The sequence below is a fragment of the Equus caballus genome, chromosome 1 (genome assembly GCF_041296265.1).
Source record: "Equus caballus isolate H_3958 breed thoroughbred chromosome 1, TB-T2T, whole genome shotgun sequence".
Lineage (NCBI taxonomy): Eukaryota > Metazoa > Chordata > Mammalia > Perissodactyla > Equidae > Equus > Equus caballus.
Genome location: NC_091684.1, coordinates 126,029,622 through 126,056,181, shown reverse-complemented (window position 1 = coordinate 126,056,181; position 26,560 = coordinate 126,029,622). Strand labels below are relative to the sequence as shown.

At 53.3% G+C, this 26,560-nt stretch overlaps 3 protein-coding genes across 5 annotated transcripts in view; 1 reads left to right on the top strand and 2 right to left on the bottom strand.

Annotated features, from left to right (window-relative positions):
- The window catches only part of LOC138917096 (cytoplasmic FMR1-interacting protein 1), an 87,581-nt gene extending 82,999 nt beyond the window's left edge, over positions 1-4,582 (top strand). For both annotated transcript variants that reach the window (XM_070231677.1, XM_070231679.1), the window contains exon 27: positions 4,475-4,582. In XM_070231677.1, coding sequence (XP_070087778.1) covers positions 4,475-4,567 — 93 coding nt within the window. In that variant the 3' untranslated portion in view covers positions 4,568-4,582. The remainder of the gene's footprint in view (positions 1-4,474) is intronic.
- On the bottom strand, positions 3,609-12,926 carry LOC138917101 (protein FAM170A-like). Of its 2 annotated transcripts, none has more exons than XM_070231685.1 (5): positions 12,695-12,926; positions 9,105-10,924; positions 7,575-7,652; positions 4,275-6,404; positions 3,609-4,155 (listed from the first exon to the last, which is right to left on the bottom strand). In XM_070231685.1, exons 1-2 carry the CDS (start codon positions 12,741-12,743, stop codon positions 10,068-10,070), a joined length of 906 nt encoding a protein of 301 aa, XP_070087786.1. In that variant the 5' UTR covers positions 12,744-12,926; the 3' UTR covers positions 3,609-4,155; positions 4,275-6,404; positions 7,575-7,652; positions 9,105-10,067. The 2 variants fall into 2 exon arrangements, with proteins under 2 accessions (XP_070087786.1, XP_070087796.1); XM_070231695.1 differs by having other exon boundaries at positions 4,395-6,404.
- A 6,797-nt stretch (positions 12,927-19,723) lies between these two features.
- On the bottom strand, positions 19,724-25,336 carry LOC138917090 (protein FAM170A-like). The gene is made up of 4 exons (XM_070231675.1): positions 25,101-25,336; positions 22,203-23,331; positions 21,512-21,785; positions 19,724-20,059 (listed from the first exon to the last, which is right to left on the bottom strand). The coding sequence occupies exons 1-2, from the start codon at positions 25,147-25,149 to the stop codon at positions 22,475-22,477; spliced, it is 906 nt and encodes a 301-aa protein (XP_070087776.1). The 5' UTR covers positions 25,150-25,336; the 3' UTR covers positions 19,724-20,059; positions 21,512-21,785; positions 22,203-22,474.
- Positions 25,337-26,560: the final 1,224 nt, after the last annotated feature.

Here is a 26,560-nt window from a genome sequence, read left to right as displayed (position 1 = left end):
TTGTATGTGATGTGAGAAGTGGATGAAGTTTCTTTCTTTCCCTTTGGGTAACCAGCTGTCCTTCCTCCAGTGGCTGAAGGACTCCTCCTTTCCTGCTTATCTGCAGTGTCTCCCTCTCACCTGCCTGCTTTCTGTGGTCTCTTTCTTGGCTTTCTGCCATGTCTCGTTGATCTACCTGTCTGTCCGTGGCATAATAACACATTGTCTTACTCATTATAGCTCTAACTTAAGTCTTGATACCTGATACCTGACAGGGCATGTTTTCTTACCTTCCTCTTCTTCAAGAGTGTGTTGCCTCTTCATGGATCTCTGCTCTGCTCTGAAAGTATGAGAACCGGCTTGCCAATTGTATTGAAGAAGCATATTGGCATTCCAATAGGGATTGCATTGCATCTCTAGACCAGTTTGGGGAGATCTTTGCTATGTTGCTTCTTAAAGCAGTCTCTTGTCTTCAGGGCCCTGGCAAAGGCAGGGTCATGCTTTGCAGTGACGTGGGTCAGGGTGCCCAGCACACAGTTCAGGCGTGGCAGTCAGCCTGCCAGGCATCCAGGGGCTGAGCCACTGGACTGGCTACCTTACCCCCGCATACACAAAAAAGAAAACATCTTGGCTCATATGTCAGGGAATCCCAGGCTGGTGTGGACACATCCAGGAGCTGATGGCCTCCTGTCAGGGCCTGTGTCTTTTGGCTTCCCTCTATGTTGCTGTGTTCCTAGGCAGACCCTTTCCATGTAGTGGTAAGGGGGTGACTCCCAGGCCCTCGTTGTCCCTACCACTCGAGACTCGGCATGGACCCTGAGTGAGCAGCCCGTCACGTGCTGCCCTCTCCCACAGCAGGAGTGATGGCAGGACCTGGAGAACCCACCGGAGTCACAGGGCAGGCCAGCAGTTCCCAAGAAGCAGGCAGGCTGACCGGACCAGTAAGCAGCCAGTGTTTAGGGCAGCCTCCTCCAGGAACGTGTTGGGGAGGACTGACTCTTTTACCTAAATATATGTAAATTTTTAACAGCCAGATAAATTAGGAAGAATTCCTTTAAATAGTAATCTCTCTTCATGAATTTTAGCTATTTAATATAGGAAAATTTCCTTCAGGTGGCTTTTCCTGAATATACAACGTAAGGTGCAGTCTCTTTCGTCCACGTACATCTAAGCCTGAAGAGGCCTTTCAGTCACTGGCTTGGGTCAGGGTCGGGGAGTTTTACTGAAGGGGGACTGCCTTATAGAATTGATTTAGTCAGTGCCAGGGAACTGTTAGACGGCGGGTTTCTTTTCTGGTCCAGCTTCCCCTTTAGCAAATAAGATAAACTGTCAAAAGCTTTTCTTTACCAAAATAGAAGATGTCAAGGAGGCCTTGTATGAACATAAGATAATTACAGAACCACGGGGGTTTGAAGCTGAAGAAACAGTACTTGTCTCTCGTCAGCTCAAAGGAACAGTCTGTACTCACCGTCAGGGCAATGACCAGACATTTGTTGGCTTCAGGAAGGAGTGTGATGCTCTCTTAGAAACTTAGGGAAAGAGAAAATCTGGAACCAGTGCGATCCGTGCCCACCCAGATTCTTAAATTATACCTGTTGCCTCTCGCACAAAATCCCTCTGAGAGTTGTCCAGCACTCTTCAAGGCTCACCACAGTCCTGTGGGAACTGGTGCCTCAGTGAAGGGCTCTTCTAGGTCTTGGGAGCTTGGTAAGTGCCCGGTCTCCGGCGCCCAGCTGACACGGATCCCCGGTGTCTTCCTTCTGAGACCAAGGCCTGTGTCTCAAGTCTTTGCCTCTGGACTTAGCTCCATTTAGTGACAAGCACAGTGCTGGCTACCTGGGAAAGAGGCTGTAAATGGTTGTCACTTGATCTTAAAGCAAACCTCGGCTAAGGAGTGGATGGATGTTTCTCGAACAATGAATAAAAGTGAATGAAAAGGGCAATCTACAATGCAGTTGAGTGCAGTTTTGTTTTCACTGCAGATTCCTCGGCCCATGCTTGAGGGCTCTTGTGAGCACCATGTGTGGTTTTTGTGGACAGGGTAGCCGTGCCTTGCAGGAATGCCTTTGGCCCCTCCTTCTCCCACCCTCTGCTCCCTGTCGCCCCTTTGCCTCTGCCTTCTCTGGCCCCTCCTGTCAGCGCACCTTGTCGAGGTGGTGAGAAGCTACTCCTTCTGTGTTGGACGAGTCTGCTTCCAGGCCCAGCACCAGATTAGAGTTTTGTGTGTTGCTTTTGTCCTTTTGGAAATAAGGGGTGATGTTTTCCAATAGGTTTGCCAGGGTGGGGCTCTCCAAGTTGGAAGACGGCATGGCTCCTCTGACTGCGTCTCAGATGGTTATGCCCACGTCCCATCCAACCCAGGGGTAGATGTCTTCTTGGTGGTTATTTTGGTCTCTCCAAAGAAGGTGGTAATAAAATATGTTTTGGCATCTGCACAGGCTCCCACTATTGTAAATAAAGATATTAAAAGAAAATGTGTCCTTCAACTTGTCACAACATTAGAAAAGAGGGTAACCGTCACCCACTTGCTGAGGGCACCAAGTGTGTGGGTGGGGCCCCAGGGGTCCTGTCCAGTGAGGCCATGCAGTGGTGGCTCCGGCTGGCACCAGGATTTGATTCAGTAGTGAAAAATGTTGATCTTATTCTGAATCTGTGCATTGGATAGATAAATCTTCTAGCTTTGTGAAAGACTCCCTAAAACCAACCTAAATGTTTTGGTAATGTAGCTTTTTTTAGCTTGTGCGTGTTAATAAACTTTTTGTTTTAGAATAGTTCTAGATTGCTTGTTTTTAATGCTGTTCTCACTTTTTTCCTGGTTTGGTTTAGGGGCAAAGATTTGAACTCAGTGACAGTGGTACCTGGAAGCAGCACAGATGGCCAGTCAGCCCCTTTGGGGTGGTGTTGCCAGGTGGCAGGCCCCTTTACCACCTGCAGAATTCCCCCTGTGTGGCTCTGCCCCAGCCTTCCCACCAGCAGCTCTCTTCCCTTATCGAAGTCTCCCTTCCTCAGTCCATTGGCCTGGCCACTTTCTTGTGTCAGTCACCTTCCAGCTGCCCTCCTACCATCTGTGGGTGCAGCCAGTCCAATCGCCCTTCTCCACCTTGCTTTTGTCACTTGATAGTAAATACATCCTGGAGACCCCTCCACATTAGTAAGTGGTGACATTCCTCATCCTTTTTATAGCTGCGTAGTATTCCACTAACATCGCCTCCTTTTATGTGTTTATATAGTGTGCGGTCCCCATCTGATCCTTTCCCTTGTTTTAGTTTGTCCCTTTCTCCTCCCCCCACACCTCCTTGACCTGCCCAGGGGAGGTGCTCCTGTTTGCACTCGCCCGGAGGTGGCTTCTATTACATATATCCTACATGAAGGGCTCAAGCACTGCTTCTGGCCTTAGAAACAGAAGACAGGGTGTGGAGGGGTCAGTCTCCATCTGGAATGTCCTGGTGGAGCAGGTGGCGGCTGACTGGCTGCTTCACTCTGTTTATGTTAAGTGACAGTGAGACACTCGATGAGTGTAGAAACTCTTCTCTTCCTCTTCTTGATGTTAGCTTTGGCATCATCTTTAGGGAGATCCTCAGAAGGAAAAATCTCATCAGTCAGTATATGTCTTAAGTTTCTGATAACCATTTCTTTGTTTAATAATTTGCTTTATTACTACGGAATTATAAGATTTCAGGCTGGGTATAGAGTAGGGGACACAAGAGCCCATTCTCCTTTCCTGCCTCTCCGTGGTGAAGGTACCACAATCCAAGGGGCCTTCCTTGAGGTATAAGAGCCCTCAGACTCTGGAAGGATGCCCTGTTCTAGACCATCTTTGGGCTCATGGTGGGGTTTTAGGAATTCTGCAACCCCTGATGTTGCAAGTAAATTTTCTCTCCACATTGCATTATTCTGGAGAACGGGCCTTGAATAGTGTAGGGTTTTATACCTCTTTAAAGGAGTTTTCGATCCAGCTACAGGTTCAGAGCAACTGTCCAGAACTTTGTTTGGGGCTCTGAGGAGAATGAGTAAATGCTGCGTACAAAAGCGATGCTGCCCCTTTGTTTCCACCGCCTGCACTGTTTGCAGAGAAAGCGCCCTTCTTCCTGTCTCTGCCGTGGTGTCTTGTTATAAACTCTGGTTCTTAAGGGGCTGGTAGCAAACTTGGGGGTAGTGCTGCCAGAATGGTAAATCCTGGAAAACAAAGGCCACATTCAATGTTGGATTTTACTTATGTCTATATTTAAAGTAAATAAAATTAAAAATTCCATTTTTCAGGTGCACTAGCCACATTGCAAGTACTTAATACCCACATGTGCCTGGCAGCTGCCGTAATGGACAGCACAGATGTAGAACATTTCCATCATCCCGAAGAGTTCTGTTGCATGGTGCTGCTTCCAGTGTTTATTTAACACTAAATGGCAAAGATGTACCTTGTTTTCAGCTCCAGATTTGTCTGTCCGGCTTTACGGTGAGAGAAACTTCCTGATGCAACCTTCTCTTTCTTTCTCAGTCTTTAGAAGAAGCATGTGACCTGTTGCATGCAGCACCTTGTCAAAACATTCTGCCAAGAGTCCACGAGAAAGGTGAGCCTGTGTCCCTCTGACTAGGGACTCTAGACTGTCGTTTGCAGTGGTGACCACGGTCTGTGTGGCCAGAGAACTAAAGTCCACTTTTGTTTGAGTTTGGCACCTGTTGAGTCATAACTGGGGGTAATTTGTAGTGTAACGTAGTTAAATGACTGTTGAATAACTGGAATATTTAGGGTTGCAACGCCTTTGTCCCCACCCCGACACGACTCTGAGGCCCAGAATGCCCAGTCTGTAGGAACCCCATGGTGCTGGTCCTGAGGATCTGCGTTTCCTACAAGATCTTCAGATAAGTGTGATGCTGATAAAGCGGGAGACTTTGCATTTACAAGTCCACTTGTGAGAGCCAGCCCCGCCGGTTTCCCACGAGCTCCACTGCCCTGCGTGGTCTACATGGGAGACTTAGCAAGAAGATGGAGCTAAACGGCAAGAATTTCTGCAGCAAAGCCTGCCTGGTCTGGCCTAACACGTTTCAGTTTCCCAAGTTTCATCACTAGCTGTGACCAGACTCTGCTCTGCCCAGGCAAAAGAAGACCTATCCAATGAACTCAACATAGACTCTCCATGGCTGACCTCTGGGTAAGCAATAAACTAAGCAGAGGCAACTTACCAACAAATGCCTGCTTGGAGCGTTACTCGCTTAAACAAGTGGGGGTGGGGGGCGCCGAACCAAACCCCCAAGGACACAAAGGGAGCCTCCTCCTCTGGGCAACCTCCTTGGTCCCAGCTTTCTCATCTCCTACCGCTCAAGAGCCTGCAAACTAAGATCTTTGGAAGAAAGATCCCCAGGAATACTTGCGGGTCACCTAGTGAAGATTTCCCCCACTGCTGGGTGAGGCATAGGTCAGAGAGGTCCTCTTGGGCTGCCTGGGCCTCTGCGCCGGACACTCAACACACAGAGTTGCAGACCCCCTAAAGATTTCCCGCCATGGGCATGACCCTGGTGACTTGGAGCCCCTGAGCCCTGAGAACTCCCAACAGTCAAAGACCACCCCCACCCCGCTTCCTCCTCATCAGGGTCTCGGGATTATTCTGGGCATTGTGTTCTTTTTGGCAGCTTTTCCGTTAAAGGACCCCTAAGGGCACTGTTGGTTTGCGCTTGGCACTCTGAGAATCCGCCACCTCGGAGGTGGGCAAGCAGCGGTGTCAACTATCACCTTAAGACTGGCAGAGGCCACAGGACACTGGGAAGGAGAGAGGTGAAAGGTTAGGAAAGCCTGGTTGTGCAGGCGACCAGGGACAGACTGGCGCTAACTTGAAAAGCTGGCCCGAGGTGAAGCGCATGCCACTTGTGAGTCCTGGGCCCGTTTCCGCTTTCAAAGGAGAACGTCTTTTGCCCCGTGCTTTTCCCACTGGGTTGGACGTGCCTTTTGACTTAAGAGACGAAGGAGCCTCCAAAACCTCTTGGGGTGCCTGATGGGTCAAGGAGGACTTGCCTCAGCCCAGTCTGTTCTTCCTGCAGGTAGAGGACCAATCACCTTAGTGTCCCAGGTCGTCAGCTGGTCTTAGGACTCGGATAATCGGTCTTTGAAGGCATCCCAGCCGAGGAGTACTTCCTGGGTTCATCTTCTCACAGCTGGTTGCTTGACTCCCAGTTTTACGACTCGAGTGAGAAATGGGACCACGAGAGGCGTGAGAAGTACGGAGACATGAGCCCTGACCTCTTGGCATTGGCTCCTGCTTCTTGAGGAGGGAAAAGGTAAAGAAGGCCGCATCTCCTGTGTCCTGTGACATGTGTGCCGTGCATTCTCGCGAAGACGCTCTCAGGTAAGGAGTTGGTGGGAAATGCTTTGCTTTCTCTTAAACTCTGTCCTTGAGGCCTTTGCTGATGGAGGGCATCGAACCGACATTCCACTGGAGGAGGGAGGGAGGGAGGGAGGGAGGGGCAGAGGAAGGGGCAAATTAGTATGTAGGAAATGAGCCCGTTTTGGTAAAACAAGAACAAAGATCTGAGTATACTGGAAAACCTATATACACGTGCATAAAGGAGTAGAAGCGTATGTTTGTATGTGTATGATTGCTTAAGCAAGGATGATGAAGGAGTCTACTTATTAGACTGTTAGAATTATCTGGACACACTTCTGCAACTGTGACAATGAGTGAGAACACGCAGAAGGGACAGTGTTTAAAGAAATAGCATAATGAAATGTATTTCCATTCTATAGTTATGTATCAGTGTATATAAGGTATACTATAATTCAAAGCCATGAAGAGTAAACATGAGTCAAAATAAGAAGAACCAAAAAGACAGGGTTAGCTGTATCTGCTGACTGACAGGAATCCATCATAGATTGTCCAGTGAAACATGGCGCAGAACAATGTGGGCCAAGTGTGACGTCATTTTTAAAAAAGCGAAGAAACAGACAGACCTCCCCGTGTACCTGGGACTGTATATGTGTGTCTGTCTTAGTCCATTTGGGCTGCTATAACAAAATACCACAGCTGAGGCTGGCTGATAAACAATAGGAGTTGATTTCTCACAGTCCTGGAGGTTGGAAGTCCAAGATCAGGGTACCAGCATGGACAGGCGAGGGCCCTATCGGGCTCACACTCTTGCATCCTCACATGGTGGAAGGGGCTGGGGAACTCTGCGGGGTCTCTTCTATAAGAGCACTAGTCCCAGTCATGGGGGCACCACCCTCAGGACCCAGTCACCTCCCAAACGCCCCATCTCCTAACTCCATCACATTGGGGCTTAGGATCCCGACAGTGAATGCTGAGGGGACAGAAACATTAAGAATCTGGCAGTCTCTGAGCAGAGAGAGATGTAGGGAAGGATACACGTGTCTCTTTTAACACTGGACAACTTGGGAGAGGAGTGCAATTTACATAGGAGAGGATGATTCTGATTATACTTTCGATTTACAATACTTTGCAGTTAGACAGATCATAATCAGAATATAAGACCTCTCTAAGTTAGAACATCACAGATATGCAGTTTTAAATTTTGCATTGTGAAAAGATAGGCATGAGCCCATCTTTAACGTCAGACACAAAGAGTCCGACCACTGAATGAAGACACACCCTCAGCTGTACAGGGGTCAGACCCAGCAGAGCTCTTGCTTGCCATTTGGAGACCATGCCTTCTTCTGGACTCTACACCTAGAAATGACCAAAGTATTCTGTGAGGATTAAAGCATCCACCCTCAAACGTGTGCTGAGTATACATGTATACTGGCGAGGAAGAAGGCTGGACACCATGTGCAATTCATTAAGTGACACGCAGACACTGCGAGATTCTTGTTCTCTGCTATGTGCTCCCGCCTTACTCCTCTAACCGTTCTAATGGAAAACTCACCCAGGTGCATTCGAGGCCATTTTCCAAGACTACCCTTAGACGTAGTTAACGGGGATTTCGCAACTTATAGGAAGGAAAAGATTTTGGACAAAAGATCTCTTGGACAGTGGAAAGTCCCAGCCAGCCTCTGCCTCCCACTGGGATTGCCAGACCATTTCCACTCTCGCATCTCTGAGAATCACAGAGATGCGGGGTGGGTGAGCCGAGGAGTCGAAAGAGAGATTTCTTGGACTCTCAAGGTCTGGCAGTAGTGCTCTTTGATTGAGAGAATAGTATGGAAGAGCACGGGGACAGGACCCAATGGGCAGTCAGAGCTGCTGCTGCCGGCATGGGGACAGGACCCAATGGGCAGTCAGAGCTGCTGCTGCCGGCATGGGGACAGGACCCATGGGCAGTCAGAGCTGCTGCGTGGGGACTGGACCCACGGGCAGGAGGAGCTGCCGCTGCCGCTGCCGCTGCCAACATGGGTTGAGAGTAGGGCTAAACTGAAGGCATAGGTGTGTGAGTTTATCTCTTTCCAAGACAAAGGAAAGAATGTGTAAAAGAAGTTGTTAAAATGGCATCAGTGCAGGTGGGGTCTGGTTATTGGCTGGCCCTATAACTTTAGGTCAGAATCAGACCGGATTAAGTCGGGATGTCCTATGCCTCCCGGAGGCTATTGGTGGTGGGGGTGGGGGGAGGAGTCAGCTAGGTGAGGTTACCAGACGAGCACCATAGACAAGACTTAAGTCCTTGCCGTCCCCATTAAGAGTCTCTAGAGATAAGGTCACCCCTCCTTCCTCCTGGGGCAGAGAGGGAGACACCCCCAACACGTGGAGACTTCCTTCACAGATGCAAATGTCTCTCATCAAAGGGCAAGCAAATCCCACTCCTCAGAGGCTCCTTCCCGTCTGCAGTTTTTAAAAGTAACCAGCCTAAAATAATCCTCATCAACAGGATTTCCTTCTTCATCATTAGCACCTGCCTCAAAGCCCTGGCTTCCCTCCACTTCAGACCCTGTCACCCTCAGGAGCCATGTCTGTCCCTCTGAGAAGTACAAACAGGGCAGCCCGTGGATGGATGTGCCAGGCCTGGGAACCCTACCCACGCACCCTGTGCCCTGAGGGTCCCCGTGTCACTCTGCGTCTCAGCTCCCAGGGACATGGACACACCCTGACACCCCCAGCGCTTCCCGGGCCCTTGGACTTGATGCCCTGACCCTAGTTTCTCTGCCCACCATGGAGTCTGGGCATGAACCTGACCCTTCCCATCCTCACCTCGGATCACCCCTGCCTTCATTATAATTCCAGGGTTCACAGGAAATGTCCTCTCTTTTGCTGCTTTATCCTCAGCCAGGTGTTTTCTTGCAGTTCTCTGATCTCAGGATAGGTCCGGTTATACCACAGAACAAAGAAAGAACAGGCAAGTGTCACGGATGTGTCACGACCGGGGGGTAAAGCATGTTTGTTGTAAAGGGGCCAAAAAGTTTCCAAGCTGCTTCCCTTGCACCCTAGGAGACCCTCTGCAGGACTCATCCAGTAACTGGATCTCCTGTTGTGCAGAAAAGGATGGCACCAATGGAGTCTTTCTGCACCAGCTGCCACCTCCACTCCCCCCAAGAGGGAACGGCACATCCCTCCAACCCCGCTTCTCCCAGTGAGGCCAGAGGACTTGGATGGCGAGCTCAGCTTCCTTTAAGAGCCCGCCTCTCCTCTTGCAGGCCCTCCTTCCTGTCTCTCCCTGCACGTGGCTGGGAGCGGAGGCAGGCGGAGGGGCGGGTTGAGGGGCTTTATCCCATTGCTGTCCTACAGACTGTTTCCCCGCGTCCCCGACTCCTTCTGCTTCCTCCTCCTGCGGACGACTCAGCTACACCCCTTCTCAACCACACTTCCTTTAGAGCTCCCTTGGCTGAGGCGCTCTCCCAGCCCTCCAGAGCCCCCTGAAGTCCCGTTTTCTTTCCCGCCTTACACGGTCGCCATGTTCAGGGTCCCGAATTCCACAGCATCTGGATGGGGCTCTCCTCTCTTCTCCTGGCTGGGCGAGCCTCTGGCCTGACCTGGCGTGCAGAGTCGGCTGTCCCGAGGCCGCTTCATCCACCCCTTCTGGGTGGTGCTCTCCACGCCCTTGGTTGGCGATGCGGACCACGCAGCCTGGAGCGAAGGGTCTCCCGGGGTGGCTAAGCGGTCTGACCCGCGGTCTTCCCCGACAGGCCCCATCCCACCCACAGCCCTGCTCTGCAGTCACAGGGCCTGAGCGCGGCCCTTCAGGCGCGTGCCCCGCGGTCCTTGGGGCCGCGCCCCGCGGCCCTGCCTCTGCCAGGCCTCCTGCCTCTGCAGCCACGCCAGCTCGCTCCGCAGCCGCCTCAGCTCCTGGCTCTGTGCTTGCAGTCTCGCCTGCAGGCGCAGGCAGGCTTCCTCCTTGGCTCGCACCTCCCTGCTCTTGGCCGCCAGCAGGCGCCTCTGGGCCAGCAGGTGGCAGCGTCGGGGCCGGCGCGGCGCAGACGCGGGCCGCCGGCGCTCCAGCAGCTCCTCATAGAAGACGCGGCAGCTGAAGCCCTCCTTGACGCCGCGCTCGGCGTGCGCCACCACGGCGGCCGGGCACGGGAACACGCGGCAGCAGGCCACGCAGCGGAAGCCGTGCTCGCCGGTCACCAGCCACTCCGGGGTGACCGCGCGGGGCGGCGCCCCCTGCTCCTGGACGGCCGGCGCAGGGGTGTGCGCCTCGGCTTCCTGGACACAGGGCTCCGTGTCGCTGAGCAGGGACTCCGTGTCAGCCGGGCTCGGGGGAGGGCCGATGGTGCTCTCCTGGGAGAGCTCGGCCTCGAAGACGCGGGGCCTCTCGTCCACGGGTGCAAACCCGCTTTCGGTTTGCCACGCGACGGCCACCCCCTTCACGGTGCGCACTTGGGTGTAATAGGCGCACCGCACCCATTGCTTCTCTTTGGGCGACCCGTAGCTGGAGGAGTGGGAGGTCCGCTCCGCTGAAGCAGAGGAGACACACGTCTCTGGGAGTCGGAGGGTCTTCCTGGGCCTGGAGCTCCGGCTTCTGTTTGCCGATGGTGTAGGCTGTGTGGCCCTGTCCTCTTGGGTTGAGGCCTCTGAGAACAGAGTGGGAGTTCCATGAGCTCTGGGGCCTGGGGCCTGGGGCCTGGTCTCTGAGCCCAGGCTGTTGTGTCGGGGGTCCCTGGGGGCCTCTCCGTCGCTACCCTCCTCCACCTCTGGGAAACCTCGTCACATCTTCGTCTTGCCCCGGCGGGCCCGGGTCCCGAGCCTTCCAGTGCTGGTTGCACTGCTGGGGGTGACACAAGTCCCCTCGAGCACATTGGTACCAATGACAGTGGTACCCTGTGTCAAAGGTCTGTCGTGGGAGACAATACAATACCCTTTGCGATCTTCTGCTTGTAATTGTAGGACCTTCAGGCTAATTTTTCTTTTTTTTTTTTTCCTAACATTTGTTGAATGCCAACTATGCTACCCCTCTGGGAGATGTTTTCTATGAAGTTGATTTGCTAGGATAGTTAGTTAGAGGGTTAGCGTGCCAACGGGAGAAATGCTCAGCTCTTTTCAACCCGGTATTAGGGGGGCACTGATAGAAGGAATTCCACTGACAGACATACTAATTTGCAGACTTTGTTAAGGCTCTTGCAAGTTTCCTTCTTTCTCAAACCTTCCTTAACCGAGCAACACTAGACCTTTAAAAAGGCTTGCTCGGAGCTGACTCCTGAGCACTTCCTCGTGAGATGAGCTCCTTCAGTGTGAAGGCAGAAAACAGATGTCCGTGTCTGAGCGCCCTGATCCCCCAACCTCCGTGGTGAGTACGTGAAAACCTCACCGAGGGCATCTGCGGGCTTGCCGCGTCAGCCTCAGGGTCTGTGCATGCTTCTGAGGACGGGGCTGGTTTGGAGAGTTCAGGATGCAGAAAGGAAGTGATGGAAGCAAGCTTTGGGGGTGTGTGGGGGAGGGAGCGAAGGGTTCAGGTAGGACCGAGATGGAGAAGACCTCAGGGGGCAGTGGACAGAATCTGCAGACAGAAGACCAGGAGGGAAGAGGAAACCAGCTGGGCCTGTGGCGAGCAGCACATGGGAGTTGTCAGGAAGTTGGGGAGGAGGCAAGGGGAAAAGGAACTGACTGGGGAAAGGGTCCCGAACTAGGATCTGTAGGATTTCTGGCAGAAACACAGGTTAAGGAGAGATTTAGAATGCGATTCTGAAGTGAAGCTTTGCTGTGCCACATCGTAGAGCCCTCGGGAGAGGTGGACGGGAGACAGAGGAGGAGAAGGCAAGGCCTTGGACTGAGGGTAGTGCTGTCTGCCCAGGCCCCCTTCTGCCCCAGCCCTGGCTCAGAATGAGGGAGACCTCTGGGGTCGTCGTGGGGTACCGGGCCAACCACCCAGCAGCCTTCCATAACTTCTGGATTACTGTTTTTGCTGCCTCGCCTGATGTATTAATTCCCTCTCAGTAGAAAATGCGAGGACAGTGAAGGGGACAAGTCCCCTCGCCCCTTCTCCCCAGTCCCACGCCGTCTGCCCCAGGGGCTCCCTTGCTTCCTGCCTTCGCGTGGCCATCAAGCCCTTCCTAGGGCTCAGGCCTGAACAGTTAAGTTTCTAGTCTGAGCCAATTGAGGAAAGACCCTCAGACTCACAGTAGGGGGTCCTTCGGTTCACTCACTCACTCCTTCACTTAGTCATTCATGTTACGCATGTGTTCGTTGTCTACTAAATGACACAGTACGTTCACAGTGAAAGCCTCAGTGAGCCTCAGGCCTCTGGCCAAATCCTTCATCTTCGCTCTCCTGGCCATCTGTCCGGGGAAATCAGACCCCTGGCTTCCCAGCTCCCATCCATCAGACTGTTTTCCTCCTCTCCTTACCTGGGGTCTCAGAGATAGGCCTCTTCCTCCCGGATTGCCGCCGATTCATCCTGTCGGGGCAGAGGTGAACTCCCAGGATGGTCTCCGGAAGGATCTCTCTCCCTCTTCCCAATCTCAGCCTCTCTTGGGTCGTAGACTCTGAGTGAGTCCTCAATGTCTGTGAGTTGGCAGCTACAGGCGCTGCCCCACAGGGAGATCCCGGATCCACAACCTCTCTGTGAGCAGTTGGGATCTGAGTGAGCTCCGAGTCTTCCAGTAAATCCTGTGTGATGTCACCGCTGACATAGCTCAGTTCCGAGGGCCCAGTTTGAACGTCAACATGGCAACAAGAAATCACGGCAACAGTTGAAGTAGGGGTGAGGAGGGCAGCTGAGGGAAGGTGATATAATAATTACGTAATAAAGTGATTTGGAACTTTTCCCTGCCCTCAAGGGGCCTCCCATCCATCTGGAGAGAGGGTGAGAGGGCAGAAAAGGAGAACAGACTGGGATGGGTGATATCTTTCCCCGAGGCCTCTCCTGTGCCTCTGTTTGGAAGTCACCTCTCCAGCCCTGGTCACTCAGTGTCCCCTCTGAACCCCTCTCAGACCTCCTTTGCCTCTGAGCCTTCTCAAAGGCTGTTCCCCCTGACTAGGAGACCGTCCCTCCCCTCCCTCCTGGGTCCGCCCCTCCCACGGGGAGGCACAGTGGTGTGGTGCATGGAGCACCACTGGGTTTGATCCCTGCTCCGCCACCTGCTGGATCTTGGGCCAGTCAGTGGACCTCTCTCTGCTTCACTTTCCTTTTTTATTTTTTTTTAAAGATTTTGTTTTTCCTTTTTCTCCCCAAAGTCCCCCGGTACATAGTTGTATATTTTTAGTTGTGGGTCCTCCTAGTTGCGGCACGTGGGACGCCGCCTCAGCCTGGCCTGACGAGCGGTGCCGTGTCCGCGCCCAGGATCCCAACCGGCAAAGCCCTGGGCCGGCGAGGCGGAGTGGGTGAACTTAACCGCTTGGCCACGGGGCCAGCCCCTCTGCCTCGCTTTCTGATCTGTAAAATGGAAAGGACTCTCTCCACCTGATAGCATCATTTGGAGGCTGAAGAGGTCAATCCGTGGAAAGCATTTAGAACAGTGACTGTTACAGGAGAAGACTATGCTAATGGTCACGGTTACCGTTGTACTGCAGGTCACAGCTTGCTGAGGGTGCGCAGATTAGCTGATGTCCTCGCCCTGAGCATGCAGAGCTCCCGAAAGCCCCCGTCCTTACGCTCCTCCAGGTCCACGGGAGAGGCTCATTTGAAAATCTGTCTCCTTGAATTGGACCGTAAGCAACGTGGAGGCAAACACCGGCTTGCTCTCAGGTCTGTAATCCCAGAAAGTAGGAGAGCGCCTGACACGTAGTAGGCACTCGACACGCATTTGTTGAATGAATGAATGAATGAGTGAATGAATGAGTGGTGACTCCCACAAGGACTCCTCCATCCTAGGCATCCCCTGCAGAGCTGGACTGTTTGTCCTGGCAGCTGGAGGCACCATCGCTCCCAAGTGAGCATTTTGCCCCCGTTCTTGACCTTCCCAGTCCCAAGCCCTGGAAAGTGTTAGCGGGAAGCTCCTTAGCCCTCTGCGTGTTTCCCCTTGGGACCAGTGAGAAAGAGATAGGATTGTGGCCTCCGGAAAAGCGTGGACTCAGGACCTCCACCTGTCTGGGAGATTTAGGAGGGCTCTTGGGGAAAGCCCGCCGTCCTCTCTTGGCTTGGATTTTGCTTCTGTTCTGGAGGCATTTAGAAGAGGAACCAGTAAATCGTGGAACCCTTTGAGGAAGGATTTGAGACAATGGATGTGGTGAGCAGAGTGTGTGGCCTGACTACTCAGAGGGACTTGAAAACCCTCTGATGGCGAGAGAGGAGGCTTGTTTTGTGCGATTCCAGAAGGCAGGACAGGGACGAGTCGGCGGGAACACAAGAGAAAAGAAAGATGTGTGCTTGTTCAGAAATGAATTAATAAAGGAAACCAACTAAAATTGGAGTCAGGAAGGCCTGGGAGTTACGGGAGCTGTTCTAAGTGAAAGTTAATTCAAGGAGAGTGAGAGTTCAGGGTGCGGACGACTCCTCATTGTAACGTTTTCCATTGGCTGGGCTTGTTGTCCCCAAAGAGGAAATTCTTTCTTCCTCCTGCTGGCATAGTAAAGTAGTAGCCAACTTCTCGTTGGAGATGCAAGGTGCTGGTCTCTCCCTAATTGGGGTAATTGACGGTGGGTGGTAGGACTGGAGAGCTCCCTGTAAGGCCTTCCTGACTCCAGTTTTAGTTGGTTTCCTTTATTGATTAATTTCCACACATTCAACCAGCTTTTACTTCTTCAATAGCTTAGTCTTTTTCGTAAGTTCCTTGCTGTTCCTATTGAAGTGTTTTCTTAATATTTTATAATTTTGACTCTATTTGGCACAGTGAACTAACGGGGGCAAGATAATGGTCTATGCCTCCCACCCCCGTTTCCATTTTCGGGATGCTTTATTTCTAGCTTGGAGAGAAGCCATTGATTTTGGTATATTTGTCTTATATGTAGCCACCTCGTCAAAATTTTTGTTGTCGTTTTCGAGGCATGCGATTGCATAATTATTAGAATTTTTAAAAATCTTGATATTTATACCTGCTTATTAAATTGTCTGGCTTATTCATTCAAGACTATGTTGAGATAGAAGTAATAACAGGTAACTTCATCCAGTTCCGAATTGTATTAAAATGTATTGAATATTTTGCAATTGACCCCACACCAGCCAAGTTTGGAGATAATTTGTTACGCACCAGTAGATAACTAATAGATCAACTTTGCTGACTACTATGGTGTGTGGCCTCATAGGACAAGTTGGGGAATGCCTTCTCTCTTTCTATTCTTTGTATAATATTAAAATGATATGGTACCTGCACGTTTGGTGGAACCTGCCAGAGAATTGGCCTGTTATTTTCTGTGTGGAAGATTTTAAGCTGCTGTTCCTTTTTTCAGAGTGATTAACGGACCATTCTGGTAATGATTAGAAAGCTTGCCCCTGCTTGCTCTAGACTGCTAAATCCCTTCTTAAATATGGTGGATGTTCACTGTTTTCAGGCCATCCAGATCAATTAATCAATCCCAGATTGGCAGTCACCTCTGCTTACTTATTCCCTTATCTCACATTATTTGCTTCAAAGAAATGCACAGTAGCATATGCAGGTAGTTTTGTGTCCACAGCCTCGTTGAGTGCAGAATGTAGAGAAGGTCTATTATTCCAGGGTTCTTTCTATTTTTTTAAATTATTTTTCCCTTATGCCCCTTAGGCTCCCGTCCCCCCGCCCCCACTCTCCCCCCCAGCCCCCATCTACTAGCTTCAACTTCTGCTATTCCCATCAGGTCTCTAAACTTGCTGGATTTCTTCAGTGCACGGTGTGGAACGGGTGACCTGTTGCATCTGCGCATCAGAAGAGAACGCACTACTGGAATGAACAGGCGGGGAGGGCGGCAGTTGGACCGGTTGGGGCGCAGGCGCCACGCGGGAAGGGAGCCCGAGGGCGGCGCGGCGTCCCGGGCCTACCCTGCCGCAAGCCCTGCGGCAGGCTGGACGAGATCCTGGCCTCGCGCTCCGCTGGAGACCGCCCGGCTCCTCCCCACCGCTCGGCCACGCCCAGGATCGCCCAGCCGCCTGGCCCGCGAGCCCGGCCGCTCCTGCGGGGACCAACAGGATGCAGGCAAAGCCGGCAGCCTTGGAGGCCTAGGCCTAGGCCCAGGACCAGGCCTCCAGGAGCTCTGGGCTGCAGCGACTTGGGCAGTGCTTGTGCTGAGAGCGACCAGGCGGACAGTGGAGTGTCCTCAGCTATCGTGTGCGCGGAGGATGACCCAGGAAGGGTGGAGAACAGGCGCACAACTGCCTGGATCCACCCATGCAAGAGCCCTGGGCTTGTACATCCAGAAGAGAAGGCAGAGCCGACGAGGCCACGCTCGCTGTGCACATGCTCTCTCCGGGCTGGAGGTAGTGCCTGCACTGCCTGCACTGCCTGCACTGCCCTTGAAGGGTCCTCCTGGGCACTCACACCCAGTTGGGAGGGCCCGCGACCACACCCTGCTCATCTTGAGACTCCCAGAGCTTCTGCTCACACAGGACGAGGGGTTCGGAGGGCTGGGCCTGGCCACCTCCCTTGCCGCAGTTGTTGCTGTGCGTTGGCCCATGTGGACATCCTGGAAAATTCCGAGACTCTTTTTCGGCCTGCCTCACCTTCTGCCAGCAGGAACTCTGAGGAGAGCTGGGTCATGAAGGCGTGTAGCAACATACCACATTCCCCAGTACCTGTCCACTGCTGTTCTTGCCAGCACATGAGCCAGGTTTAGGATTTATGGGTCCTTTCCAATGATGCGCTTTCCAAGATCTTGTTTCAGCTCTATTTCTTTCTTCTTTCCCTTCGCACCCCCATTTTATCCCCTGGGGAGAATCCATCAGCTCTCCTCTGTCCCCACCCCGACACGACTCTGAGGCCCAGAATGCCCAGTCTGTAGGAACCCCATGGTGCTGGTCCTGAGGATCTGCGTTTTCTACAAGATCTTCAGATAAGTGTGATGCTGATAAAGCGGGAGACTTTGCATTTACAAGTCCACTTGTGAGAGCCAGCCCCGCCGGTTTCCCACGAGCTCCACTGCCCTGCGTGGTCTACATGGGAGACTTAGCAAGAAGATGGAGCTAAACGGCAAGAATTTCTGCAGCAAAGCCTGCCTGGTCTGGCCTAACACGTTTCAGTTTCCCAAGTTTCATCACTAGCTGTGACCAGACTCTGCTCTGCCCAGGCAAAAGAAGACCTATCCAATGAACTCAACATAGACTCTCCATGGCTGACCTCTGGGTAAGCAATAAACTAAGCAGAGGCAACTTACCAACAAATGCCTGCTTGGAGCGTTACTCGCTTAAACAAGTGGGGGTGGGGGGCGCCGAACCAAACCCCCAAGGACACAAAGGGAGCCTCCTCCTCTGGGCAACCTCCTTGGTCCCAGCTTTCTCATCTCCTACCGCTCAAGAGCCTACAAACTAAGATCTTTGGAAGAAAGATCCCCAGGAATACTTGCGGGTCACCTAGTGAAGATTTCCCCCACTGCTGGGTGAGGCATAGGTCAGAGAGGTCCTCTTGGGCTGCCTGGGCCTCTGCGCCGGACACTCAACACACAGAGTTGCAGACCCCCTAAAGATTTCCCGCCATGGGCATGACCCTGGTGACTTGGAGCCCCTGAGCCCTGAGAACTCCCAACAGTCAAAGACCACCCCCACCCCGCTTCCTCCTCATCAGGGTCTCGGGATTATTCTGGGCATTGTGTTCTTTTTGGCAGCTTTTCCGTTAAAGGACCCCTAAGGGCACTGTTGGTTTGCGCTTGGCACTCTGAGAATCCGCCACCTCGGAGGTGGGCAAGCAGCGGTGTCAACTATCACCTTAAGACTGGCAGAGGCCACAGGACACTGGGAAGGAGAGAGGTGAAAGGTTAGGAAAGCCTGGTTGTGCAGGCGACCAGGGACAGACTGGCGCTAACTTGAAAAGCTGGCCCGAGGTGAAGCGCATGCCACTTGTGAGTCCTGGGCCCGTTTCCGCTTTCAAAGGAGAACGTCTTTTGCCCCGTGCTTTTCCCACTGGGTTGGACGTGCCTTTTGACTTAAGAGACGAAGGAGCCTCCAAAACCTCTTGGGGTGCCTGATGGGTCAAGGAGGACTTGCCTCAGCCCAGTCTGTTCTTCCTGCAGGTAGAGGACCAATCACCTTAGTGTCCCAGGTCGTCAGCTGGTCTTAGGACTCGGATAATCGGTCTTTGAAGGCATCCCAGCCGAGGAGTACTTCCTGGGTTCACCTTCTCACAGCTGGTTGCTTGACTCCCAGTTTTACGACTCGAGTGAGAAATGGGACCACGAGAGGCGTGAGAAGTACGGAGACATGAGCCCTGACCTCTTGGCATTGGCTCCTGCTTCTTGAGGAGGGAAAAGGTAAAGAAGGCCGCATCTCCTGTGTCCTGTGACATGTGTGCCGTGCATTCTCGCGAAGACGCTCTCAGGTAAGGAGTTGGTGGGAAATGCTTTGCTTTCTCTTAAACTCTGTCCTTGAGGCCTTTGCTGATGGAGGGCATCGAACCGACATTCCACTGGAGGAGGGAGGGAGGGAGGGAGGGAGGGGCAGAGGAAGGGGCAAATTAGTATGTAGGAAATGAGCCCGTTTTGGTAAAACAAGAACAAAGATCTGAGTATACTGGAAAACCTATATACACGTGCATAAAGGAGTAGAAGCGTATGTTTGTATGTGTATGATTGCTTAAGCAAGGATGATGAAGGAGTCTACTTATTAGACTGTTAGAATTATCTGGACACACTTCTGCAACTGTGACAATGAGTGAGAACACGCAGAAGGGACAGTGTTTAAAGAAATAGCATAATGAAATGTATTTCCATTCTATAGTTATGTATCAGTGTATATAAGGTATGCTATAATTCAAAGCCATGAAGAGTAAACATGAGTCAAAATAAGAAGAACCAAAAAGACAGGGTTAGCTGTATCTGCTGACTGACAGGAATCCATCATAGATTGTCCAGTGAAACATGGCGCAGAACAATGTGGGCCAAGTGTGACGTCATTTTTAAAAAAGCGAAGAAACAGACAGACCTCCCCGTGTACCTGGGACTGTATATGTGTGTCTGTCTTAGTCCATTTGGGCTGCTATAACAAAATACCACAGCTGAGGCTGGCTGATAAACAATAGGAGTTGATTTCTCACAGTCCTGGAGGTTGGAAGTCCAAGATCAGGGTACCAGCATGGACAGGCGAGGGCCCTATCGGGCTCACACTCTTGCATCCTCACATGGTGGAAGGGGCTGGGGAACTCTGCGGGGTCTCTTCTATAAGAGCACTAGTCCCAGTCATGGGGGCACCACCCTCAGGACCCAGTCACCTCCCAAACGCCCCATCTCCTAACTCCATCACATTGGGGCTTAGGATCCCGACAGTGAATGCTGAGGGGACAGAAACATTAAGAATCTGGCAGTCTCTGAGCAGAGAGAGATGTAGGGAAGGATACACGTGTCTCTTTTAACACTGGACAACTTGGGAGAGGAGTGCAATTTACATAGGAGAGGATGATTCTGATTATACTTTCGATTTACAATACTTTGCAGTTAGACAGATCATAATCAGAATATAAGACCTCTCTAAGTTAGAACATCACAGATATGCAGTTTTAAATTTTGCATTGTGAAAAGATAGGCATGAGCCCATCTTTAACGTCAGACACAAAGAGTCCGACCACTGAATGAAGACACACCCTCAGCTGTACAGGGGTCAGACCCAGCAGAGCTCTTGCTTGCCATTTGGAGACCATGCCTTCTTCTGGACTCTACACCTAGAAATGACCAAAGTATTCTGTGAGGATTAAAGCATCCACCCTCAAACGTGTGCTGAGTATACATGTATACTGGCGAGGAAGAAGGCTGGACACCATGTGCAATTCATTAAGTGACACGCAGACACTGCGAGATTCTTGTTCTCTGCTATGTGCTCCCGCCTTACTCCTCTAACCGTTCTAATGGAAAACTCACCCAGGTGCATTCGAGGCCATTTTCCAAGACTACCCTTAGACGTAGTTAACGGGGATTTCGCAACTTATAGGAAGGAAAAGATTTTGGACAAAAGATCTCTTGGACAGTGGAAAGTCCCAGCCAGCCTCTGCCTCCCACTGGGATTGCCAGACCATTTCCACTCTCGCATCTCTGAGAATCACAGAGATGCGGGGTGGGTCAGCCGAGGAGTCGAAAGAGAGATTTCTTGGACTCTCAAGGTCTGGCAGTAGTGCTCTTTGATTGAGAGAATAGTATGGAAGAGCACGGGGACAGGACCCAATGGGCAGTCAGAGCTGCTGCTGCCGGCATGGGGACAGGACCCAATGGGCAGTCAGAGCTGCTGCTGCCGGCATGGGGACAGGACCCATGGGCAGTCAGAGCTGCTGCGTGGGGACTGGACCCACGGGCAGGAGGAGCTGCCGCTGCCGCTGCCGCTGCCAACATGGGTTGAGAGTAGGGCTAAACTGAAGGCATAGGTGTGTGAGTTTATCTCTTTCCAAGACAAAGGAAAGAATGTGTAAAAGAAGTTGTTAAAATGGCATCAGTGCAGGTGGGGTCTGGTTATTGGCTGGCCCTATAACTTTAGGTCAGAATCAGACCGGATTAAGTCGGGATGTCCTATGCCTCCCGGAGGCTATTGGTGGTGGGGGTGGGGGGAGGAGTCAGCTAGGTGAGGTTACCAGACGAGCACCATAGACAAGACTTAAGTCCTTGCCGTCCCCATTAAGAGTCTCTAGAGATAAGGTCACCCCTCCTTCCTCCTGGGGCAGAGAGGGAGACACCCCCAACACGTGGAGACTTCCTTCACAGATGCAAATGTCTCTCATCAAAGGGCAAGCAAATCCCACTCCTCAGAGGCTCCTTCCCGTCTGCAGTTTTTAAAAGTAACCAGCCTAAAATAATCCTCATCAACAGGATTTCCTTCTTCATCATTAGCACCTGCCTCAAAGCCCTGGCTTCCCTCCACTTCAGACCCTGTCACCCTCAGGAGCCATGTCTGTCCCTCTGAGAAGTACAAACAGGGCAGCCCGTGGATGGATGTGCCAGGCCTGGGAACCCTACCCACGCACCCTGTGCCCTGAGGGTCCCCGTGTCACTCTGCGTCTCAGCTCCCAGGGACATGGACACACCCTGACACCCCCAGCGCTTCCCGGGCCCTTGGACTTGATGCCCTGACCCTAGTTTCTCTGCCCACCATGGAGTCTGGGCATGAACCTGACCCTTCCCATCCTCACCTCGGATCACCCCTGCCTTCATTATAATTCCAGGGTTCACAGGAAATGTCCTCTCTTTTGCTGCTTTATCCTCAGCCAGGTGTTTTCTTGCAGTTCTCTGATCTCAGGATAGGTCCGGTTATACCACAGAACAAAGAAAGAACAGGCAAGTGTCACGGATGTGTCACGACCGGGGGGTAAAGCATGTTTGTTGTAAAGGGGCCAAAAAGTTTCCAAGCTGCTTCCCTTGCACCCTAGGAGACCCTCTGCAGGACTCATCCAGTAACTGGATCTCCTGTTGTGCAGAAAAGGATGGCACCAATGGAGTCTTTCTGCACCAGCTGCCACCTCCACTCCCCCCAAGAGGGAACGGCATATCCCTCCAACCCCGCTTCTCCCAGTGAGGCCAGAGGACTTGGATGGCGAGCTCAGCTTCCTTTAAGAGCCCGCCTCTCCTCTTGCAGGCCCTCCTTCCTGTCTCTCCCTGCACGTGGCTGGGAGCGGAGGCAGGCGGAGGGGCGGGTTGAGGGGCTTTATCCCATTGCTGTCCTACAGACTGTTTCCCCGCGTCCCCGACTCCTTCTGCTTCCTCCTCCTGCGGACGACTCAGCTACACCCCTTCTCAACCACACTTCCTTTAGAGCTCCCTTGGCTGAGGCGCTCTCCCAGCCCTCCAGAGCCCCCTGAAGTCCCGTTTTCTTTCCCGCCTTACACGGTCGCCATGTTCAGGGTCCCGAATTCCACAGCATCTGGATGGGGCTCTCCTCTCTTCTCCTGGCTGGGCGAGCCTCTGGCCTGACCTGGCGTGCAGAGTCGGCTGTCCCGAGGCCGCTTCATCCACCCCTTCTGGGTGGTGCTCTCCACGCCCTTGGTTGGCGATGCGGACCACGCAGCCTGGAGCGAAGGGTCTCCCGGGGTGGCTAAGCGGTCTGACCCGCGGTCTTCCCCGACAGGCCCCATCCCACCCACAGCCCTGCTCTGCAGTCACAGGGCCTGAGCGCGGCCCTTCAGGCGCGTGCCCCGCGGTCCTTGGGGCCGCGCCCCGCGGCCCTGCCTCTGCCAGGCCTCCTGCCTCTGCAGCCACGCCAGCTCGCTCCGCAGCCGCCTCAGCTCCTGGCTCTGTGCTTGCAGTCTCGCCTGCAGGCGCAGGCAGGCTTCCTCCTTGGCTCGCACCTCCCTGCTCTTGGCCGCCAGCAGGCGCCTCTGGGCCAGCAGGTGGCAGCGTCGGGGCCGGCGCGGCGCAGACGCGGGCCGCCGGCGCTCCAGCAGCTCCTCATAGAAGACGCGGCAGCTGAAGCCCTCCTTGACGCCGCGCTCGGCGTGCGCCACCACGGCGGCCGGGCACGGGAACACGCGGCAGCAGGCCACGCAGCGGAAGCCGTGCTCGCCGGTCACCAGCCACTCCGGGGTGACCGCGCGGGGCGGCGCCCCCTGCTCCTGGACGGCCGGCGCAGGGGTGTGCGCCTCGGCTTCCTGGACACAGGGCTCCGTGTCGCTGAGCAGGGACTCCGTGTCAGCCGGGCTCGGGGGAGGGCCGATGGTGCTCTCCTGGGAGAGCTCGGCCTCGAAGACGCGGGGCCTCTCGTCCACGGGTGCAAACCCGCTTTCGGTTTGCCACGCGACGGCCACCCCCTTCACGGTGCGCACTTGGGTGTAATAGGCGCACCGCACCCATTGCTTCTCTTTGGGCGACCCGTAGCTGGAGGAGTGGGAGGTCCGCTCCGCTGAAGCAGAGGAGACACACGTCTCTGGGAGTCGGAGGGTCTTCCTGGGCCTGGAGCTCCGGCTTCTGTTTTCCGATGGTGTAGGCTGTGTGGCCCTGTCCTCTTGGGTTGAGGCCTCTGAGAACAGAGTGGGAGTTCCATGAGCTCTGGGGCCTGGGGCCTGGGGCCTGGTCTCTGAGCCCAGGCTGTTGTGTCGGGGGTCCCTGGGGGCCTCTCCGTCGCTACCCTCCTCCACCTCTGGGAAACCTCGTCACATCTTCGTCTTGCCCCGGCGGGCCCGGGTCCCGAGCCTTCCAGTGCTGGTTGCACTGCTGGGGGTGACACAAGTCCCCTCGAGCACATTGGTACCAATGACAGTGGTACCCTGTGTCAAAGGTCTGTCGTGGGAGACAATACAATACCCTTTGCGATCTTCTGCTTGTAATTGTAGGACCTTCAGGCTAATTTTTCTTTTTTTTTTTTCCTAACATTTGTTGAATGCCAACTATGCTACCCCTCTGGGAGATGTTTTCTATGAAGTTGATTTGCTAGGATAGTTAGTTAGAGGGTTAGCGTGCCAACGGGAGAAATGCTCAGCTCTTTTCAACCCGGTATTAGGGGGGCACTGATAGAAGGAATTCCACTGACAGACATACTAATTTGCAGACTTTGTTAAGGCTCTTGCAAGTTTCCTTCTTTCTCAAACCTTCCTTAACCGAGCAACACTAGACCTTTAAAAAGGCTTGCTCGGAGCTGACTCCTGAGCACTTCCTCGTGAGATGAGCTCCTTCAGTGTGAAGGCAGAAAACAGATGTCCGTGTCTGAGCGCCCTGATCCCCCAACCTCCGTGGTGAGTACGTGAAAACCTCACCGAGGGCATCTGCGGGCTTGCCGCGTCAGCCTCAGGGTCTGTGCATGCTTCTGAGGACGGGGCTGGTTTGGAGAGTTCAGGATGCAGAAAGGAAGTGATGGAAGCAAGCTTTGGGGGTGTGTGGGGGAGGGAGCGAAGGGTTCAGGTAGGACCGAGATGGAGAAGACCTCAGGGGGCAGTGGACAGAATCTGCAGACAGAAGACCAGGAGGGAAGAGGAAACCAGCTGGGCCTGTGGCGAGCAGCACATGGGAGTTGTCAGGAAGTTGGGGAGGAGGCAAGGGGAAAAGGAACTGACTGGGGAAAGGGTCCCGAACTAGGATCTGTAGGATTTCTGGCAGAAACACAGGTTAAGGAGAGATTTAGAATGCGATTCTGAAGTGAAGCTTTGCTGTGCCACATCGTAGAGCCCTAGGGAGAGGTGGACGGGAGACAGAGGAGGAGAAGGCAAGGCCTTGGACTGAGGGTAGTGCTGTCTGCCCAGGCCCCCTTCTGCCCCAGCCCTGGCTCAGAATGAGGGAGACCTCTGGGGTCGTCGTGGGGTACCGGGCCAACCACCCAGCAGCCTTCCATAACTTCTGGATTACTGTTTTTGCTGCCTCGCCTGATGTATTAATTCCCTCTCAGTAGAAAATGCGAGGACAGTGAAGGGGACAAGTCCCCTCGCCCCTTCTCCCCAGTCCCACGCCGTCTGCCCCAGGGGCTCCCTTGCTTCCTGCCTTCGCGTGGCCATCAAGCCCTTCCTAGGGCTCAGGCCTGAACAGTTAAGTTTCTAGTCTGAGCCAATTGAGGAAAGACCCTCAGACTCACAGTAGGGGGTCCTTCGGTTCACTCACTCACTCCTTCACTTAGTCATTCATGTTACGCATGTGTTCGTTGTCTACTAAATGACACAGTACGTTCACAGTGAAAGCCTCAGTGAGCCTCAGGCCTCTGGCCAAATCCTTCATCTTCGCTCTCCTGGCCATCTGTCCGGGGAAATCAGACCCCTGGCTTCCCAGCTCCCATCCATCAGACTGTTTTCCTCCTCTCCTTACCTGGGGTCTCAGAGATAGGCCTCTTCCTCCCGGATTGCCGCCGATTCATCCTGTCGGGGCAGAGGTGAACTCCCAGGATGGTCTCCGGAAGGATCTCTCTCCCTCTTCCCAATCTTAGCCTCTCTTGGGTCGTAGACTCTGAGTGAGTCCTCAATGTCTGTGAGTCGGCAGCTACAGGCGCTGCCCCACAGGGAGATCCCGGATCCACAACCTCTCTGTGAGCAGTTGGGATCTGAGTGAGCTCCGAGTCTTCCAGTAAATCCTGTGTGATGTCACCGCTGACATAGCTCAGTTCCGAGGGCCCAGTTTGAACGTCAACATGGCAACAAGAAATCACGGCAACAGTTGAAGTAGGGGTGAGGAGGGCAGCTGAGGGAAGGTGATATAATAATTACGTAATAAAGTGATTTGGAACTTTTCCCTGCCCTCAAGGGGCCTCCCATCCATCTGGAGAGAGGGTGAGAGGGCAGAAAAGGAGAACAGACTGGGATGGGTGATATCTTTCCCCGAGGCCTCTCCTGTGCCTCTGTTTGGAAGTCACCTCTCCAGCCCTGGTCACTCAGTGTCCCCTCTGAACCCCTCTCAGACCTCCTTTGCCTCTGAGCCTTCTCAAAGGCTGTTCCCCCTGACTAGGAGACCGTCCCTCCCCTCCCTCCTGGGTCCGCCCCTCCCACGGGGAGGCACAGTGGTGTGGTGCATGGAGCACCACTGGGTTTGATCCCTGCTCCGCCACCTGCTGGATCTTGGGCCAGTCAGTGGACCTCTCTCTGCTTCACTTTCCTTTTTTATTTTTTTTTAAAGATTTTGTTTTTCCTTTTTCTCCCCAAAGTCCCCCGGTACATAGTTGTATATTTTTAGTTGTGGGTCCTCCTAGTTGCGGCACGTGGGACGCCGCCTCAGCCTGGCCTGACGAGCGGTGCCGTGTCCGCGCCCAGGATCCCAACCGGCAAAGCCCTGGGCCGCCGAGGCGGAGTGGGTGAACTTAACCGCTTGGCCACGGGGCCAGCCCCTCTGCCTCGCTTTCTGATCTGTAAAATGGAAAGGACTCTCTCCACCTGATAGCATCATTTGGAGGCTGAAGAGGTCAATCCGTGGAAAGCATTTAGAACAGTGACTGTTACAGGAGAAGACTATGCTAATGGTCACGGTTACCGTTGTACTGCAGGTCACAGCTTGCTGAGGGTGCGCAGATTAGCTGATGTCCTCGCCCTGAGCATGCAGAGCTCCCGAAAGCCCCCGTCCTTACGCTCCTCCAGGTCCACGGGAGAGGCTCATTTGAAAATCTGTCTCCTTGAATTGGACCGTAAGCAACGTGGAGGCAAACACCGGCTTGCTCTCAGGTCTGTAATCCCAGAAAGTAGGAGAGCGCCTGACACGTAGTAGGCACTCGACACGCATTTGTTGAATGAATGAATGAATGAATGAATGAATGAGTGGTGACTCCCACAAGGACTCCTCCA

Excerpts from the sequence above, each read along its gene's own strand:
- LOC138917090 (XM_070231675.1), bottom strand. The coding sequence starts at position 25,149 with ATGAATCGGCGGCAATCCGGGAGGAAGAGGCCTATCTCTGAGACCCCA. Across the intron at positions 23,332-25,100 it reads GCCTATCTCTGAGACCCCAG|AGGCCTCAACCCAAGAGGAC; the intron begins GTAAGGAGAGGA and ends CTCTGTTCTCAG.
- LOC138917101 (XM_070231685.1), bottom strand. The coding sequence starts at position 12,743 with ATGAATCGGCGGCAATCCGGGAGGAAGAGGCCTATCTCTGAGACCCCA. Across the intron at positions 10,925-12,694 it reads GCCTATCTCTGAGACCCCAG|AGGCCTCAACCCAAGAGGAC; the intron begins GTAAGGAGAGGA and ends CTCTGTTCTCAG.